The 19,772-nt window shown below is 47.8% G+C and overlaps 1 protein-coding gene across 7 annotated transcripts in view; it reads left to right on the top strand.

Moving 5' to 3' along the window:
- The window catches only part of CCND3 (cyclin D3), a 95,127-nt gene that overhangs the window by 70,567 nt on the left and 4,788 nt on the right, over positions 1-19,772 (top strand). For 3 of the 7 annotated variants that reach the window (XM_021098376.1, XM_021098374.1, XM_021098375.1), the window contains exon 2: positions 18,162-18,377. The exons of 3 other annotated variants lie outside the window; for them this stretch is intronic. In XM_021098376.1, the coding sequence (XP_020954035.1) occupies positions 18,207-18,377 (171 nt within the window). In that variant the 5' untranslated portion in view covers positions 18,162-18,206. 7 annotated transcript variants of the gene reach the window in all.

The raw sequence follows: 19,772 nt of genomic DNA, 5'->3' as shown, positions 1-19,772 counted from the left end.
GAGTCTAGGTTAAGTCGGCCCAAGTCACAGTGGCAGAGCTGTGATTCAAATCCCACTTCTGTAACTGTTGACTCACACTTGACACTGATCTTGGGGAGGGGCACAGTGGGTGCCTTGGCAGAGGCCAGGCTGGCTCTGTGAAACTGGTTGGAGTTTGGTGTCTCTCATCAAAGATGCTTGGGCAGGGAGTTCCTGTTGTGGCACAGCGGAAATGACTCCCACTAATATCCATGAGGAGGCAGGTCTGATCCCTGGCCTCGCTCAGTGGGCTGGGCATCCGGCACTGCCTTGAGCTGTGGTGTAGTTCACAGATGTGGCTTGGATCTCGTGTTGCTGTGGCTGTGGTGTAGGCCGGTAGCTGTAGCTCCGATTTGACCCCTAGCCTGGGAACCTCCATATGCCTCGGGTGCAGCCCTAAAAATTAAAAAAAAAAAAAAAAAAAGACTAGTGGGCAGAGAGGCTGGCGGAGTATTCAGATTCACTTGTGGCTCTGTTTTTCTGTTTTGTCTCTCCATTTCTTTCTGTGGCCTTTATTGAAAACAATTAGATTGTGTCTAGTCTCCAGGCAACCTCAAAAAACACAATTTTGGAGTTTCCATGTAGCTCAGCAGGCTAAGGATCCGGTGTTATCACTGCAGCAGCTCGGGTTGCTGCTGTGTCCTGGGTTCCATCCCTGGCCCAGGAATTTTTGTATGCCATGGGTGCAGCCAAAAAATATATATATATTTTTTTGGGGGGGCACCCCATGGCACATGGAGTTCCCTGGGCCAGGTATCAGATCCGAGCTACCGTTGTGACCTACACTGCAGCTGCAGCAACGCCAGATCCTTTAACCCACTGTGCCAGGCTGGGATCCAACCCGCATCCTGGAGCTGCAGAGATGCTGCCAATCCGATGTGCCACTATGGGAACTCCGAGATAGAGTTTTTATATCATAGAATTCACCTATATAAAGTACACACCTCAATGGTTTTTATAGTAGATCTCTAGGTTTGTGCAGTCATCACTATAATCTCATTTTAGAACATTTTCATTGTCCTCAAAAGAAACTTAGTACCTGTTAGCAGTCCCTTCCAATTAGCAATAGCACTCCAGGCCTAGGCAACCACGAATCTATTTTCTGCCCCTATATATTTGCCTATTCTGAACAATTCATATAAATGAAATCATATGATGTGTGGGCTTTGGTTGGCTTCCTTCTCTTACCGTAATGCTTTCAGGGTTCATTCATGCTGTGGCATGCTTCAGTACTTCAGTCCTTTTTATGAATGACTGAATTTTATTCCATTGTATGGACAGACAACCTTAGAGTCATTGTATTTGTTCCTATGTTGATAGACATTTGTCAGTTGCTTCCACATTTGGGCTCTCCTGAATAGTAATATTGTGTTGACATGTGTAGACACATTTTTTAAAATTTTTATTTAATTATTTATTTGTCTTTTTGTCCTTTCTAGGGCCACACCCGTGGCATATGGAAGTTCCCAGGCAAAGGGTCTAATCAGAGCTATAGCCGCTGGCCTATGCCACAGCCACAGCAACGTGGGATCCCAGCTGTGTCTGCAACCTACACCACAGCTCACAGCAACGCCGAATCCTTAACCCACTGAGCAAGGCGGGGGATCGAACCCACAACCTCATGGTTCCTAGTCTGGATTCGTTAACCACTGAGCCACGACAGGAACTCCTAGACAAGTTTTTGTGTAGATATATATTTTATTTTTTCTTATATACCTAGCAGTGGAATTGCTACATTATATGGTAACTCTATGGTTAACATTTTGAAGAACTGCCAAATTGTTTTCCAAAGTGGCCGCACCATTTTCCATTCAGCAGTGTAGGAGGGCTCCATATCCTTGTTATTCCAAACTGGGACACTTTCGAGTGTGAAAGTGTGCACATGAATAATTACACCAGGGAAGTTTCCGTTGTGGCACAGAGGAAACAAATCTGACTAGGAACCTCTCTCAGTGGGTTAAGGATCTGGCGTTGCCGTGAGCTGTGGTGTAGGTCACAGACACAGCTCAGATCTGGCATTGCTGTGGCTGTGGTGTAGGCTGCAGCTGTAGCTCTGATTAGACCCCTAGCCTGGGAACCCCATATGTCGTGGGTGCAGGCCTAAAAAAACAAAAGCCAAAATAATGAAAATAATAATTACACCAAGGCAGCTGGTACTAACTGGAACATGTTCTACTTAGATGCAAAAAAATTAAAAGATTCAATTCCTGATTTCAGGGAACTTTCTGGCCACATGATGAGTCAAAGCCCCCAAACCCACATACTTGAGTCAATTAAAGAATCAAGTAAAGGTAAATTATTAAGAAGGAAAGCAAAGCACATTTTGTGTTTCCCCCTAGAGATTGTATTCTCTTTAAGAGAAAATAAGTCTTTTTTGTCCTTGTATTATTCATGGCCCCAGAAGTGTTTTGGCTTAAATAGGGTGTCAGTGAAGATGTGACGAATAAATGAACGAGAGAATGAATAATACAAACTCTCCTGGAGGGAATGTCTAAAAAAGAGGGGAAAAAGTCCCCTGGCTTGGATTTATGAATTTGAGGCAAGTATAGATCTTTTCTAAAAATGTATTTTTTTGCTCAGTCATAACAACAATAATGATCATTTAAAAGGGAAAAAGGAGTTCCCGTTGTGGCTCAGCAGGTTAAGAACCTGACATAGGGTCTGTGAGGATGGGAGTTTGCTCCCTGGCCTTGATCAGGGGGTTAAGGATCCATCGTTGCCACAAACTGGCGTAGGTTGCAAATGAGGCTCAGATCTGATTCCTGGCCCAGTAACTCCACACGCGGTGCGAGGCGGCCAAGAAAAATAAATTAATTAAAATAAATTACAAAGTAAAAAGGACAAAGCAAATAACCTACAGTCTGTGGACTCTTAAGCTGGATTTTTGCAAATGGGAAAGGCGGACAAAAGCTGGAGGAATGACTGCAAGGAGGGAAGATGCCTGAGAGGGAGTCTGGCATCACAGCGCATGTCTGTATCCTACAAGAGGTGAACAAATTTGAAGACTCAAAAGATGTGGTTCCTACCCCCAAGGGGTTTCCAGTCTTTGGGGGAAAAAATAAAAACAGCTTTTAATAACCTTTAACTGGTTGTATGCCCTTGGGCAAGTCCGTTCTCTCCCTGGTGTCCTTCAGCCTTCTGGCTTAAAATTTCTCTGATCTTTCAATCCTACAATCCTGGAAGCTTCCTGGAATTGGTGGGCTAGGAGCTAGGCCTTGAAGGAAGGAGCAAGATTTGGAGAAAGGAGCCAGTCCTGAGGTGGGCTGGAGTCTTCCAGCTGAGATAAAATGGGACAGGGTGCCTTGGCCTTCTTGAAGGAGAACTTTAAAAGCCAGGCTGGTTGACTTTTAAATTTGACCTGATAAGCAGGTCCTTGGGCTGGAGATGAAAGGAGTGTCTCTGAGAGATTAATCTGATGGCTCTGGGCCACTGATCCTGGATCTATCTGGAAGCGGGGTGAAGACTTGGAGGTTCTCAGAGTGGCTTTTGCAAGAGTAATGTGGGCCCAGCCTTTCAGAGAGGGTTTGAAGCGCCTTCTGTCAATCATATGATACACGTGGCTTCGGTAGAGTTTCATTTTCCTTAACCACAAGTAGTTTAAACCTTTTTTTTTTTTATTATTATTATTTTTATTTTTATCTTTTTGTGTTTTAGGGCCGCACAGGCCACATATGGAGGTTCCCAGGCTAGGGGTTGAATTGGAGCTGTAACTGCCGGCCTACACCAGAGCCACAGCAACTTGGGATTCAAGCCTCGTCTGTGACCTATACCACAGCTCACAGCAATGCCGGATCCTTAACCCACTGAGCGAGGCCAGGGATTGAACCTGCATCCTTATGGATGCCAGTCGGGTTCATTAACCGTTTAGCCACAACGGGAACTCCTAAGCCATTATTTTTATTCTCATCTAAAAAAATTTTTTTTATTAAAAAAAAAAAAAATTGGCCCTGCCTATGTCATGGGGAAATTCCCCATGCCAGAGACTGAACCTGCACCACAGCTGTAACCGGAGCCACAGCAGTGACGATGCTGGATACTTAACCTGCTGAGCCATGAGGGAAATCCAAAAGCATTATTCTTATATTACAGTCATTATGGACCAGATGCCAAATAGATATATGTTTCTAAGACACGATATTAGACTTCAGATTCATTTCAGGTTTGCAGAAGTCAATTTTAGGTTATGCAGCCAGATTCCTCAGAGAGGTGAATTCTCTCTGCTGTCAAGGGGATTTGCTTTGCTGGCAAAGTTTGAGAAATTTGCTAAAAGCCTACTGGAGGAATAGGAAGGATGGGATCTAAGAGAGCTTCAGGGAATGGTTTTGTTGGGCCAGGTAACTAATTGGATGTAGGAAACCCAAGAAAAGAAGAAGATCTAAATGGCATCAGGACTTAAATCTGAGGACTCTGAAGAGAGACGATGCTATGCATTAAAAAATGTACACATTTGGGAGTTCCCGTCTTGGCACAGTGGAAACGAATCCGACTGGTATCCATGAGGATGCAGGTTTGATCCCTGGCCTCGCTCGGTGGGACGGCAATCCAGCTGAGGTGCTGAGAGCTGAGGTGCAGGGTAAAGATGAGCCTTGGATCCCGTGTTGCTGTGGCTGTGGTGTAGGCTGGCAGCTGCAGCTGATTCGACCCCTAGCCTGAGAACTTCCATATGTCACAGGTGCAGCCCTAGAAAAAAAGCAAAAAAAAAAAAAAAAAAAAAAGTACGAGTTAGGAGAGGGGTGGGAAAATGATGGTCTACCTTGAGAACACTGGGCAAAGGAGGCCTTAAGAGCAAAGCACTGGGTAGGATGGCCATGGAGGAGGAACCAGTACCCCTTGGTCTTTCCCCGCCTTTGCTGAGGCTCTTAAAGTTCTGTCTACTGGCCTCGCATGTTTGGCACTGTGCCTGGTTTACTTTCGATGCATCACTGCCAAATAAGATGTTTACTCTTAGATGCCCTATAGCAGACTAAGGGAGTTTCCTTCTATCCTACTTTGACGAGAGTTTTTTTCTTATTGTAAAAAGGTATTGAAGTTCATCAAAAACTTTTTTGGCATCTGTTGATGCGATCGTAGGATTTTTTACCCTTCAATTTTTTTTTTAATTAACAAAAATTTTTTTTGGACTTTTTAGGGCCATACCTGTGGCATATGGAAGTTCCCAGGCTAAGGGTTGAATTGGAGCTGCAGCTGCCGGCCACAGCCAGCCACAGCCATGCAGGATCTGTAGTCTGCAACCTTCACCGCAGCTCACGGCAATGCTGGATCCTTAACCCACTGATTGAGGCCAGGGATCGAACCCACATCCTCATGGACACTGGTCAGGTTTGTTTCCACTGAGCCACAATAGGAAGGCCCCGCCTTTAATCTTTTAATGTGATGAATGATATTGATTTTTTTCAAAATAATAAACTGCCATGCATTTTTGGTGTAAAGTCAGTAACATTTTGCCCTTTTATATATTGCTGGAGTCAGTTTGCTGATATCTTGCTTATGATTTTGCATTCATGCTCATAGGTGTAATTTTCTTTTCTCACATTGTTCTTGTTGGGTTTTGGAATCAAAGTTACACTAAAATGAGTTAAGTGAACCCTCTTTTTATAGTCTCTGAGTTTGTATAAGACTGAAATTACTTTTTTTCTTGAAGGTTTAGTAGACCTATTTGCTATTGAAGGCTATCATGTCTTGTGAGTGATAATACAGAAAGGAACTTTTATTTGGGGAGCGAGTGTAGCTTAAACAATAAGGAAAATATATGATCTCATACATCACAAATAGTCCACAGGTAGGTGGTTCCAAGATTGATTAATTCAGCAGCTCAACAACATCAGAGAGAGAAATTTGTTCTGAGCTTTTAGCTGTCGTTCGCAACTGTCGGCTCCTTCTCTCATATTGCAAGATGGCTGCAGCTGCTCTGGGCATCACAGCAATGTGATTTAGAGTGTGGATTTGGGGAGTTCCCTGGTGGCTCAGTGGGTTAAGGACCTGTTGTTACTGCTGTGGCTCTGCTTACTGCTGGATTCCTGCTCCAGGAACTTCTGCGTGCCATGGGCATGACAATAATAATAATGATGATGATAATAGAGTGTGGATTCTGTAGTCAAACCTGGTTTCAGATCTCACAGCTGTCTGATGTTAGGTGAATTGCTTAACTTCTGTCAAATGGGATAATACTACTTTGCCTCAGAAGCTTAGTATTATATGGATTAATGAATTAGTTTAAAAAAAAAAACTCTTAGAATGGTGCTTGGCGCATGTCAAGCATGCAGTAAATATTAGCATATCTCACTCCATTCTCCCACGAGGCAGAAATGAACGTTTTTCTCTTGCACTCTGTATATCGAAGCCCCTTAGCAGACTTACTTCCCACCTATGGCCAGAATATGACAACTGCCTGTTCCTAAACCAGCTGTGGAATTATCATGATTTGGTTTGGGATCATTTAGTTTCAACCTCTGAGAGCGGGGAGTGTCTGGCCTACCCTGAAACAACCATCTGATACTGCAACAAATTCTGGGTTCTGTTTGCAAGGCTGAAGCTGGGGTGGTGATAGCGGGGGCTTGTGGGGGCCACACAAAGACGGGCAGAGTAAGAGTCCTCATGTCGTTCTCCATGGTATTCCTCAGGATCACCTCTTTGATTTGCTAGCAAGTCACAGTTTACTTTGTGCTTTTTTTTTTTTTTTTTTTTTTTTTTTTGTGGTTTTAGGACTGCATCTGCAGCATATGGAAGTTCCCAGGCGAGGGACCAAATCAAAGTTGTGGCTGCGGGCCTCCCCCACAGCCACAGCAATGCCAGATCTGAGCCACCTGAGCCTTAACCCACTGAGTGAGGTCAGGAATGGAACCCACATCCTCAGGGATACTGGTCGGGTTTGTTACTGATGAGCCGCAACAGGAATTCCTCCATGCACTTTCCATACTTTTTTTTTTTTTTCAGCTGCACCTGCGGCATATGGAAGTTCCCGGTCTAGGAGTTGAATCTAAGGTACAGCTGCCAGCCACAGCCACAGCCACCTGGGATCTGAGCCACATCTGCCACCCATGACGCAGCTTATGGCAACGATGGATCCTTAACCCACTGAGCAAGGCCCAGGGATCGAACCCGCATCCTCAAAGACACTGTGTCATGTCCTTAACCCACTGAGCCACAACGGGAATTCCTCTGTGCACTTTTCTTCATTTCGCTGGGCTGAGCTCCATTTGCCCGCTGTGGTGACCTGCCCGCTGATGCACTCTCTGCCTGCCTTCCTTTCCCGTCTCATTTCCCCACCCTTGGCGCTTCCTGGAAGTATCTCCCAGGTACATTTCTTCACCTGTCTCAGAGTCGGCTGCTGGGGAGCCTTAAACTAAGACAGCCACTTGCTAGCTGTCTGGTGTTGGGCGTTCCCTGACTGCCCTGGGTCTCTCTGTCCCCTTCCGTCATAGGAGCGTCATAAAGCATCTGTGCCTCACAGAGCAAATTGGTAAAGCTCTTAGTGTCTGGCTGAAAAGGTGCAGCCTGTTATTGTTATTATTATTATTATTACTACTACTACTACCACCTAAAATTCCCCAGTGTGCTACCACAGTAAGTGCTTCTCAGTTAGGGACTAAACTTTCTCTCGGTGCCCCCTTTCTGACTCTCCCTTCCTTTTTTTTCCCCTTTTTTTTCCTTTTTGGCTGCCCTGCAGCATATGGAGTTCCTGGGCCAGGGATCAGAGCTGAGCCGCAGTTTTGATCTATGCAGCAACTGTGGCAACATTGGATCCTTAACCTACTGTGCTGGGCCGGGGATTGAACCTGTTGTGTCCCAGTGCTCCAGAGACGCTGCTGATCCCATTGTGCTACATCGAGAACTCCTGTCTCTCCCTTCTGACACCTCACTTAGTCTCTAAGCCCCTTCAGTCCAACTTCTTCCACCATAGGCTGTTTCAAATGGGATTCAGCCCCCAGGACCACCAGCTGCCACCACTCCCACTGCAGTCCACCTTCCCATGACACAGAGACCACCCTCCCTACCCCTGCAAGTGGTTGCAGACGCCCAGGTAAATAAGTCTTCTGTCCCAGTGATATCTCAGGATTCTCCAGGATGCAGAATCACCGTAGTCATCCAGACTGGAAGCTCTTTTTTTTTAAATTTTTTTATAAAAGTATAGTTGATTTATAATCTGTCAATTTCTGCTGTATAGCAAAGTGAACCCTGTCATACATATTTATAACATTCTTTTTCTCATATTATCTTCCATCATGTTCTATCACAAGAGATTGGATATAGTTCCCTGTGCCGTACAGCAGGACCTCATTGCTTATCCATTCTAAATGTAATAGTTTGCATCTACTAACCCCAAACTCCCAGGCCATCCTACTCCCTCCCCCTCCCCATTGGCAACCACAGGTCCGTTCCTTATGCCTATGAGTCTGTTTCTGTTCTGTAAGATAGGTTCATTTGTGCCATGTTTTAGATTCCACATATAAGTGATGTCGTGGTATTTGTCGTTCTCTTTCTGACTTAGTATGAGAATCTCTAGTTGTACCCATGTTGCTGCAAATAGCAATATTTTGGGTTTTTTTAAATGGCTGAATAGTATTCCATTGTATACATGTACAACATCTTGTTCTTTTTTTTTTTTTTTTTGGCTTTTTTTAGGGCCGCACCCTCGGCATATGGAGGTTCCCAGGCTAGGGGTCGAATCAGAGCTGTAGCCACCGGCCTATGCCACAGCCATGGCAACGCTGGATCCTTAACCCACTGAGTGAGGCCAGGGATCAACCCTGAAACCTCATGGTTCCTAGTTGGATTTGTTTCTACTGGGCCACAACGGGAACTCCCTGTGTGTCTTCGTCTTACCCTTTACATTTTCTTCATATGTTCTATAATGTACATAATATGTTAGAGTAGCAGGTTTGGACATAGTCTACAAATTAAAGATTCTATATCTATTGGAAGAGTATGATCAGTTTTTACCGTGTAATAGATGAACAAAACCTTTCAAAGTTGATATCTGAAATATTGTACAACAGATGTTCGAAATAGTGACCTGGGATTTCCTGCTACTATGCAGCAGGATTGGTGGCATTTCTGGAATACTGGGATGCAGGTTCGATCCCTGGCCTGGCACAGTGAGTTAAGAAGCCAGCATTGCTACATCTGCAGCATAGGTTTCTGGTGCGGTTTGGATCTGATCCCTGGCCCCGAGAACTCCATATGCTATGGGTGAGCCAAAAAAAGAAAAAGAAAAGAAAAAAGTGACCTGGTATAGTGTAAGCCCTGCAGTGTCTCCTGAATCCTCAAAGAATAAAACAAAATTATATTCCATTTGGTCTAATGCTTGATTTTTCCACTTAAAAAAAAATGTACATCTAGACGCAACATCACTGTGTAATATCTCTACCTAAGATACTTAATCTTCATCTAGTCAAGAGAAAACTATCTGCCAAATCCACGTGGGAGCACACTGTGTAAAACAATTGGCTTTCAAAAATACCAGTGTTATCAAAGACCTTTTTTTTTTTTTTTTTTTTTTAAAAAAAAAAAGAAGGGTCAGGAGCTGTTCTAGAGAAAAGGAGATTACAGAGGTAGCAATGCAAACCTGAGCCTTGATTGGATCTTGGGTTGAGAAAGCAGGATATTAGTGGAACTACGGGGGAGCTTCGCATGTAGCTTGTGGCATTGTGTGTGTACATTTTCTAACTGGGATCATTGTTTCATGGTTACGTGGGACACCGTTGCATTCTTAGGAGACACAGGCTGAAATATGTACGGATGGGGAGTCACAGTGTCTATAATTAGGTTTCAAATAGTTCAACAAAATACACATAGGAATTTAGGTGAAGGGTGTGTTGGTGTTCAGAGTCCTAACTCTTGCAGCTTTCCTGTAGGTTTGAAATATTTCAAAGTAAAAAGTTGGGAGGGGAGGAATAGTATTCAGTAAGTTTCTCCAATTCTCAGAAAACTAGGAAATCCAGTAACAGCATATCAGACCACTTTTTGTATACAGATGGTTTCATTGGCCAGAACGCTGTCTTCTTCATTCTTTCTGAAGCAAAGAATTTGCCAAATCGTCTCCGTCACTCCCGTCATCTCTGGTATTCCTTATCATCCAAGTGCCTCTACATTCATTGTATTACCTTTATTATCATCGATAGTCCCTATACATAAAGAAGTCTGTGCCTTTAAGTACCACGATCACAATGAAATTTTTTTTTTTTTTTGTCTTTTTGCCTTTTCTAGGGCCACTCCCGCAGCATATGGAGGTTCCCAGGCTGGGGGTCTAATCAGAGCTGTAGCCACCGGCCTACGCCAGAGCCACAGCAACGTGGGATCTGAGCCGAGTCTGCAACCTACACCACAGCTCACAGCAACACCACTGAGCAAGGCCAGGGATCAAACCCACAACTTCATGGTTCCTAGTCAGATTTGTTAACCACTGCACCACGACGGGAAATCCTGAACTTTTGTTTTTACTTTTTTTTTTTTTTTTTTGGTCTTTTTGCTATTTCTTAGGCCGCTCCCGTGGCATATGGAGATTCCCAGGCTAGGGGTCTAATCGGAGCCGTAGCCACCAGCCTACACCAGGGCCACAGCAACGCGTGATCCGAGCCGCGTCTGCAACCTGCACCACAGCTCACGGCAACGCCGGATCGTCAACCCACTGAGCAAGGGCAGGGACCGAACCCGCAACCTCATGGTTCCTAGTCGGATTCGTTAACCACTGCGCCACGACGGGAACTCCTGAACTTTTGTTTTTAATGGCTCTCCATGTGGCAGGCATGGTTCTGGGTGTTTGACATTAGTGAGTGCATTTCATACTCACAGCCACTCTTAGGGGAGGTATTACTATCATCCCAGTTTTCAGAAAAGGAAACCAAGGCACAGAGAGGTGGTATAATTTCGCCCCAAGTCACATAGCCCAGGAAGGTGGGGGAGTGGCAGAGCCCTGGAGCCCTGGGCCCAGCGGTGTTCATCACTACCTCCCTGCCTCCCCTAACCCCATGAGCTGGGTCATTAAGTTTGCTACAGCTGCCATCCCAGAAGGAGGGCTTCTGCTCAAACGTTTGCTATTCTCAGAGGGGTTCCAGGTGTATGTTTATAGGAGAAAGAGTGCATCTTGAAAGAGGGAATAATAATACTAATAACAATAGCAACGCACGGCTGGCTTTTAATGCTCACTGTGTGCCAGGCATGGGCAAGCTGCTTTCTGCCCGTTCAGTCCTCAGAACCCACGTGGGGGTGAAGGCTGTTATCATCCTCACTGGACAAAAGAGGAAACAGACTGAGTGGTCCCAGTGGAGCCGGGTTTTGAACGCAAGCAGCCTTACCCGGCAGCCTTTCCCCAGCCTCCATCCAGGTGACCTTGCCTCCACCTGTCATCTCCATGGGTCCGAAGGTGACTGAGCCACAGAATGTGCCCCGTGGGGTGATGGGCCTCAGCTGTCACCTTGTTCACCCTCTCAGTTCTCAGAGGGGGACATTTCAATGCTGGTGAGGAGGAGGAGTGGGCGAAGGAAGAGGAGGAGGAAAGCATTCTCTCTTTCCTCCTTGGGGCTTTTCATCTGGCCTGCGACATTCCATTCCCACCCCTCCTCTAATTGGCCATTTCATTGAGCAACTTTCTCTAATTGAACGCACCTGGCCAGAAGTTCCTCCCCCTGTTGGCCCTGTGCTTAGGTAAGTGCTTTTTGTCTTTTTTTCTTTTATGAAAAAACAAGGGCAGCCCCGATTCCTTTCCTAGGTACTTGATGAAGTTTCCAGGCAGATCAGCCAACCTTTCAGAAACTCCTCTGCCCTGAGCCTGGGTTGAGGTCACCTGCCTCCTTAGCGGACGGCCAACTTGTAGCTGACCTTGGCCTTAAGGTCCAGGACGACTTTGCTCTGGGCAGGGCAGTCCCAGCCAGGAGCCAGGCAGAGGTATCCTTCAAAATGCCCTGCCTACCAGGAGCCCCCTTCCCCAGCATGCGGGCTCACACCATAGCTTCCAGAACTGGGCAGCCTCTGTGTTCCCCTTCATTAATAAATCAGTAAACACTCATGGACCAGCACAAGAGGCAGTAGAATACAGTGAAGCGCATAGGCTCTGCAGCCAGAGTGCCTGGACTGAAACTGGCCTCTACTAGCTTTATGACCTGGGCCAAATTATTTAGTCACAGTTTTGCTGGTTTTGTTTTTGTTTTGCTTGGGGCCACAATCTGTGTTTTTGGTTTTTTTTGTCTTCTGTCTTTTTAGGGCCGCACCCCAGGCATATGAAAGTTCCCGGGCTAGGGGTCGAATTGGAGCTGCAGCTGCTGGCCTCTGCCACAGCCACGGCAATGCCAGATCCAAGCCGTATCTGTGACCTACACCACAGCTGACACCAGATCCTTTTACCCACTGAGCGAAGCCAGGGATGGAGCCCACATCCTCGCAGATACTAGTTGGGTTCTTAACCAGCTGAGCCACAATGGGAACTCCTAGTCACTGTTAGAGTAGTGGCTTCCCTTTCTGTAAAGTGGGGGGAAAGAGTAGTATAGTTCTCAGAAGATTAATGTGAAAATGAGATGATTTCCTCCATAGTAGGGACACGTAGGGCCTGGAACACTGTGAGTGCTACACAAGGAGCTGATATTATTGCTGGTGACTGCAAGAGTGCTGGGTCCTGCAGGGTAGATGCAGGCAAACAGGACAAGATCCCTGTCCTTAAGAAGAGGCAGGATAGCATAAAAAGGGGTATATTTAAGGAGGAGCTAAATAGACCTTCACTAAGTGCTTTAATTCCATCGTACCTCAGTTTTTCCCTACAGAAATAATTCTTAGGAGTTCCCTGGTGACTCAGCAGGTTAAGGCTCTGGCGTTGTCACTGCTGTGGTTGGTTCTGCTTGCTCTTGTGGTGTGGGTTCCATCCCTGGCCTAGGAACTGCCACATGCTCTGGGGGTGGCCAAAAAAAAAAAAAAAAAAAAAAAATTTACGAAAATAATTCTTAGAGGGTGAGATGATGGATCGTTACCCCCCGGCCCAGTGCCTGGCACATAGATGGATATTGATACACGTGGACTGTCTTCTCCTTTCCAGGAGGTTAGGCTCTGGCTAGTGGGAGGGAGCAGGTCCAGAGCTGGAAGCGGGATCTGCGGAGTTTGGAGGCTAGTGCGGGTTCCTGTAGCTGGACTGTTCTAGGAAGGCTTTCTGGAGGAGGTTGGATCTGAGCTGGACCTGGAAGGATGAACAGATAAACTGAGCAGAGAGGATAAATGGGCTGACTGGTGACAGAGGGGGACTGAGGAGCTGAGGAGGGCAATGAGAGCTCCTGCCATGTTTTTAGAGGTCGCCAAAGAAGATTCTGTTCCTCTTTCCTCTTTCCCGTATCATTGTTTAGCTGGGGTTTTCTCTGCCATCTAACTTAAATCTATCTCTCTTGCTGAAATTGAGGCTAGTTCTCTCTAGAAGTGGAGGACAGTGGTTATTTCAGACTAAATGAGCGTTTAGTGTCTTTCTTAAGCAACTTTATGCCTGATAGTGGGTTAAAAACCAGATGAGTTTCCTCAGACAAAATTCTGAGGCAGGAATTCTGAGGGCCAATTCCCAAGGGAAAGCCTTTGGCCACTAATAACTGAAATAAGGCATCATCTAAGATGCAAGAACCAGGCCCAGAGTTGCTTATAGCAGGGAAATGAGTGACATAAAGAACTGATTGTTTTTTGTTTTTTTTGGTTTTTTTGTCTTTTGTCTTTTTAGGGTCGCACCTGTGGCATATTGAGGTTCCCAGGCTAGGGGTCGAATAGGAGCTATAGCTGCCGGCCTATGTCACAGCTCATGGCAACACCAGATCCTTAGCCCAATGATCGAGCCCAGGGATCAAACCCAAAACCCATAGTTCCTTAGTCGGATTCGCTTCCGCTGTGCCAAACGGGAGGAACTCCCAAGAACTGATTAGTAAATCAATGCCATGAGACATACTGGGTGATGATTTGGGACAAAAAAGCCTAGAGCTCCAGTTAATATGATACACTAGGAGTTCCTGTCATGGCTCAGCAGTTAACCAATCCGACTAGCATCCATGAGGACGAGGTTTGATCCCTGGTCTCAGTGGGTTAAGGATCCAGTGTTGCCGTGAGCTGGGGTATAGGTCACAGATGCAGCTCAAATCCTGCATTGCTGTGGCTCTGGTGTAGGCCATTGGCTACAGTTCTCACTGGACCCCTAGCCTGGGAACCTCCATATGCTGTGGGTGTGGTCCTAAAAATAAATAAATATTTTATTTGTTAAAAAAAAAAATCTATCAGGAACCAAAAATAAAAGACACACAATGAGCTAAAAAAATTCACAAAATATGTGACAAAAAATATGAAAAAGTGTTAATATCCTTCAAATGTAATAAGCACTTATAAATCAATAAGAAAAAAAACCCATAAAAGACTTGGCCAAGGGTGTGAATAGGTGACTAACTTACATAAGAAATGTCAATGTCTAATAATATGTCCAAAATATTATTACTAGGAGCTCCCATCGTGGCGCAGCAGAAACGAATCCGACTAGGAACCAGGAGGTTGTGGGTTCGATCCCTGGCCTCGATCAATGGGTTAAGGCTCTGGCTTTGCCATAAGCTGTGGTGTAGGTCGCAGATGAGGCTCAGATCTGGTGTTACTGCGGCTGTGGCATGGGCCAGCAGCTGTAGCTCCTCCCCATAATTTCACAGATAATCTTTATAATTTTAAGTTCATTGTCCTCTTTAATGAAAGAGTGCAATGCAATGATTAACTAAAGAAACTTCTTGTTTATATTTTTGAAAACAGGAGTAAAGGTCTAAACAAGATCAGACCAGGTACACAGCACACATTCACTCCGACACGAGAGCTCTTGATTTAAAAATTTTATGCACATTACTAATAAACCACTTTTCATCTCACCAGTTGGTAGATTTTTTTTTTTAAGTAGATATCTAATGTTTGTTCATTAGATTGGTTCAACCTTTCAGCAGGGAAATTTGGTAATAAGAACTGTATCAAAAGCCTTAGAATGTTTCATAACCTCTGATTGAGAAATTCCATTTCTGGAAATTAATTCACTTCTAGAAATATAGTCATGAGTGTGCACAAAGATACTGCCACAAAAATATTTTACAGTATTGTTTCTAATAGGGAAGAACTAGAAACAACCTAAATTTCCAACAATATAGATTTGGTAAAATAGAATACGACACATTCACCCAATGGCATACTATGTAGTCATTAAAAATAATGTGAATATTTAGTGACATGGCAAAAGTGCTGTGAGTATATCTGTTAGTGAAAAAAAGAGCTTACAAAAGTTTGCAATGATCTCATTTAAAAATATATCTATAGCTCAGTTTTAGAAAAATAAACATTGACATTTAAAAGGTTATCTGGATGGCGAAAGTGCACGTAATTATTATTATCCTTTTTTGTTTTCCTTTTTTGCTTTTTATGGCCACACCTGCGGCATATGGAAGTTCCTGGGCTGGCAGTTGAATCAGAGCTACAGCTGACAGGTTACACCATAGCCACAGCCACACCAGATCCTTAACCCACCGAGTGAGGCCAAGGATCAAAACTGTATCCTCATGGATAATTATTAGGGTTTGTAACCCTCTGAGCCAAAACGGGAACTCCAATTATTATTTCTTTTTTTGTGTGGCTTATCTGTGTTTTCTACATTGCTGATGACTATTTCCATGATATGTAAATGAGGAAAGCTTTATTATCTTAAAAAGAACTGATAGAGAAAATCCTTAACATAGAGCTTGCCTCTTCTATAGGCTCTCATCTCTCTGGTAACTCTCTTCCTTAGGGTTTCCTCTACTTGGAGGACCCCAGGAGAGGCAGGGATCCCCATGGCCTCCTCCTATTTAGAGCATTACCAGAGGAGTTCCTGTGGTGGTGCAGTGGAAACCAATCTGATTAGGAACCATGAGGTTTTGGGTTCGATCCCTGGCCTCAATCAGTGGGTTAAGGACCTGGCGTTGCTGTGAGCTGTGGTGTAGGTCGAAGATGAGGCTTGGATCTGGTGTTGCTGTGGCTCTGGCGTAGGCCGACAGCTGTAGCTCCGATTCGACCCCTAGCCTGGGAACCTCCATGTGCTCTGGGTGCGGTCCTAAAAAATAAAAAGAAAAACAAAAATTAAAGAAACTCTTCCAAAAAGGATCTAGTTTCCCCACCCATGTTTTCCTCAGACAGAAACTAAGGCGGACTTCAGGGTTTTTCCAAGGCCACACAGCCAACTTGAAGAGGTGAGGCCTTGAATCCACGGTCTTTCCGCCCCGTTGTATTTCTGAAATGTGCGGATTTAGACTAGCTCTTCTAGCACTTTAATATGCACAGGAATCACCAGGGATCTTGTTGAAATGCAGATTTTGATCCTGCAGGGAATGGTGCAGAGCACAGGTTCTGGAGTCAGACTGTCAGCTTCCCAATCCTATAGCTCAGACTAAGACTGTATTTACCGTGTTTCGGTTTCCTCAATTTCAAAACCAATACAAGACCTAATTCATAGCTTTTTTCATGAAGAATCAAAAGTGCTTACAACAGTCTTCACCTAGAACTAGCTTTTTTTTATTTTTTTAAGAACTAGCTACTTTATTATTATTCATATTCCCTAAAGCAAGCAGCGGGTGAAGTCGGGTTTGATGACTGACTGAATGAATGAATAACCTTTGGAGAAAAGTTCTTCCTGGGCAACTGGAGTCTGAGCAGCCAAACGGGAGGGCTTGTAGGTGGGGAAGAGCCCCACCTCCAAAGTACCTCTCTGCACCGGGTGGTCAGAAGGCTCGGAGCGCCCGGAAGCCGGCCGGCCCGCGCCCGGCGGACCAATACGGCCGCCCGGGGGCGGGGTGGGGGGGAGCGCCCGCCCGCCCTTTCCGTCTGGGCGCCGGAGGCCCCGCCCCTTGGGACGTCGCGACGTCCGAGCATTCCACGGTTGCTACTCGGTCGCGAGGGGCGGGGCGCCTGTCAGGGAAGCGGCGCGCGGCGGCGGGGGCGGGCTGAGGCTCCAACGCGGAGTGCCAGCGCCAGCACCAGTCCCGCGCCCCGCGCTCTCCGGCCCGCCGCCTTGCGTTCTGGCTCGCCAGCCCGCACTCCCGCCCTGCCCGTGCGCTGCCCGAGTATGGAGCTGCTGTGCTGCGAGGGCACCCGGCACGCGCCCCGGGCCGGGCCGGACCCGCGGCTGCTGGGGGACCAGCGGGTCCTGCAGAGCCTGCTCCGCCTGGAGGAGCGCTATGTGCCCCGCGCCTCCTACTTCCAATGTGTGCAGAGGGAGATCAAGCCGCACATGCGGAAGATGCTGGCGTACTGGATGCTGGAGGTACCGCCCGGACTGGTCTCCCCTCCCCCGCCACCCTTGCGTCCCCCAGCTCCGGACATCCCGGGGCCGCCCTGTCGGGACATCCTGGTCCCAACAACAATCATCAAGATGTTTCTGTGGCGCACATCCCCGGGGCCTGGCCTTGCGCTCGCGCACCCTAGCCGGCTGCCTCCCAGGTGGTCCTTTCTTTCTCTTCTCCAACCCTGGCTTTGACTGCCAGTCGTTTGGCACCCTAACTAACCCTCTCTTGGGCCGGGAAAGCGGGACAAGGGCCACCCTCTCCCCTCCGGCTTCTCCCAGCGTCTCCTGCCTTGCTCCCCTGCCCGGCCCTCTCTGGAGAGCGCGGCTGGAAAACCTTGGGCTCAGCCGCCCCCGCCGCAGAGCCGGTTCCTGTGTGTGTCGCGGGGTTCTGGCGGGGAAGGCGGTGGGGGTGGCGCGCGCTGTTCCGGCCGTCAGGGAAATGAAAAGTGCGGGAGGCCGCGGCTGGAGTCTCCTCCCTTCCCTTTGGGTGTGTGCAGTGGGTGGCGGTAATGGGGGTAAGGTCCCAGTTCTCTGGCTACAGTGGGTGACTCGTCCGTCCCCCATCGCCCTCGGTATGGGGGAGGGCAGACTCAGTTTGGAATCCTTAAGGGAGCCTCTGGCTTACAGCCCCCCTCTCCCCAGCCCCGGGTGTGGGGGTGGAGGCAACGTCGAGGAAGTGGGGGGGGCGTCACCTTGGGGAAGGCGCATCCTGCGTTTTAGTCCCTGTCACTGTAAGGACACCTACCCCCTGCCATTTCTTGCTCCCCGTCCCAATCCCTTTCAGCCCCCCCCCCCAACCTTTAGTGCTGCTGCGTCTCCTCTGCCTCTGTCCCAGAAATGACCGTGCGCCCTCCCCCAGGTGTGTGAGGAGCAGCGCTGTGAGGAGGAAGTCTTCCCCCTGGCCATGAACTACCTGGATCGCTACCTGTCCTGCGTCCCCACCCGCAAGGCGCAGTTGCAGCTCCTGGGTGCGGTCTGCATGCTGCTGGCCTCCAAGCTGCGCGAGACTACGCCCCTGACCATCGAAAAACTGTGCATCTACACGGACCACTCTGTCTCTCCCCGCCAGCTGCGGGTGCGTGCACAACTCCCCCCGCCCCCCAACATCTCCTGCCTCCTCACTCACCAGAAAAAGGAAAGCTAAGACCTCGGGCGGCTTTCTGCCCTTGCACAGGGTAGCAGAGGCTTTTTAAATTTTTTTTGGACAAAGGATGGGGCCGTGTGGTGTGATGGTCAGCGTAGCCCCCGCCCAGGTCGTAGCCGCCCCCCCCCGTTCCCCCCCCCCACGCGCTCCCAGGCCTGCGCTGCCGGCAGGAACTAAATCCCCTTCTCCTGGCCTCCAGGGGGTGCCACTCCTTCCTGGTCTTTCCTCCAGATAGCAACAAGTCAAACTGCATGTCTACACTCACTAGTACTTTGCCTCTGGGTTTACACAGCCACCGTGAGTTATTTATTGGCAGCAGCAGGACGTGCCTGCGCACCCCCACTGGAGTCGGGGAGTGGAATGTGCTTCGTGTGGGGGAGGGGGGCTCGGTTGAGTCTTTATCCCAGTGTGTGGACTTTGTGATGGAAAAGCCTCCCAGAGCAGATTAAAGCCAGGCGTTGGTGGCTCTGAGGCAGGGCCGTGGCGTTTGGTCCCACCTTCTTCTCTCCTTCCTCTTCTCTCCCCAGGGAGACCGCTCCTTCCGAATCCTCCCTTCCTAGCCTCTCTCTGAAAAACCTGAGCAGCTGCTCCTGGCCTGGTGGAATCATCTCTCCCTTTCCCCCTTAGCCAAAGGCCAGAGCTGAGGGACAGACAGGGGGGCTGAGCTGCAGCTGCTTCCGATGTGATAATGATGGCCTCTCCCCAGGCCCACCCACTCTGCCCAAGGTCTTTCATAACCCTGTGGGGAGCTGCTGTCACTCCTGTGGTTTGGGAAGTGGCTCCCTGGGCCTCTTGCTGGGAACTCAGGCTGGGTGCTTCCGAGACAGAGGAGTGATGGGCTCTCCTTCCCCACTGAGCTGGGAGAGGAGGTTGCTGAGGGCCTGCAGATCATGCTTGGGGGTCTGGGGGAGAGGGCTGAGCCGGCACCTTCCTCCACCTTGCTCTGCAGCCGCCTGGTCAGAGCAGGAGTCCTGGGGCCCCATCTCCCGGGGAGGAGGGCAGCGTGCCGGCTGCTGTGATTGGCTGGCTGGGAAGCCAGGGTACTGGGGCCCCCGAGTGCTGCTTGTCGAGGAGCAGGATTCCTCTTCCTGCCAAATAGCTCTCAGAGATGGGAGTAGGAGGCCGGAGTTGGGAATCTGGGAGGCCCCACAGCTCTTGGTGATGAATCTGGTAGTTGTCGGCAAGTCTGAAGGTGGAGCTGGTTTCCAGGACTAGTAAGCAGACTGTTTTTGGAGGGGTTGGGGCTAAGAAGGTAGAAGGGGACTTCCTTTTTGTGGAAAGATTGGGGTGATGTGGGTGCCTTAGGTGAGGGAAGTTTTTCAGAAT

This window comes from Sus scrofa, chromosome 7 (assembly GCF_000003025.6).
Source record: "Sus scrofa isolate TJ Tabasco breed Duroc chromosome 7, Sscrofa11.1, whole genome shotgun sequence".
In the NCBI taxonomy this organism is placed as follows: Eukaryota; Metazoa; Chordata; class Mammalia; order Artiodactyla; family Suidae; genus Sus; species Sus scrofa.
This window is presented reverse-complemented; position numbering and strand designations above follow the sequence as displayed.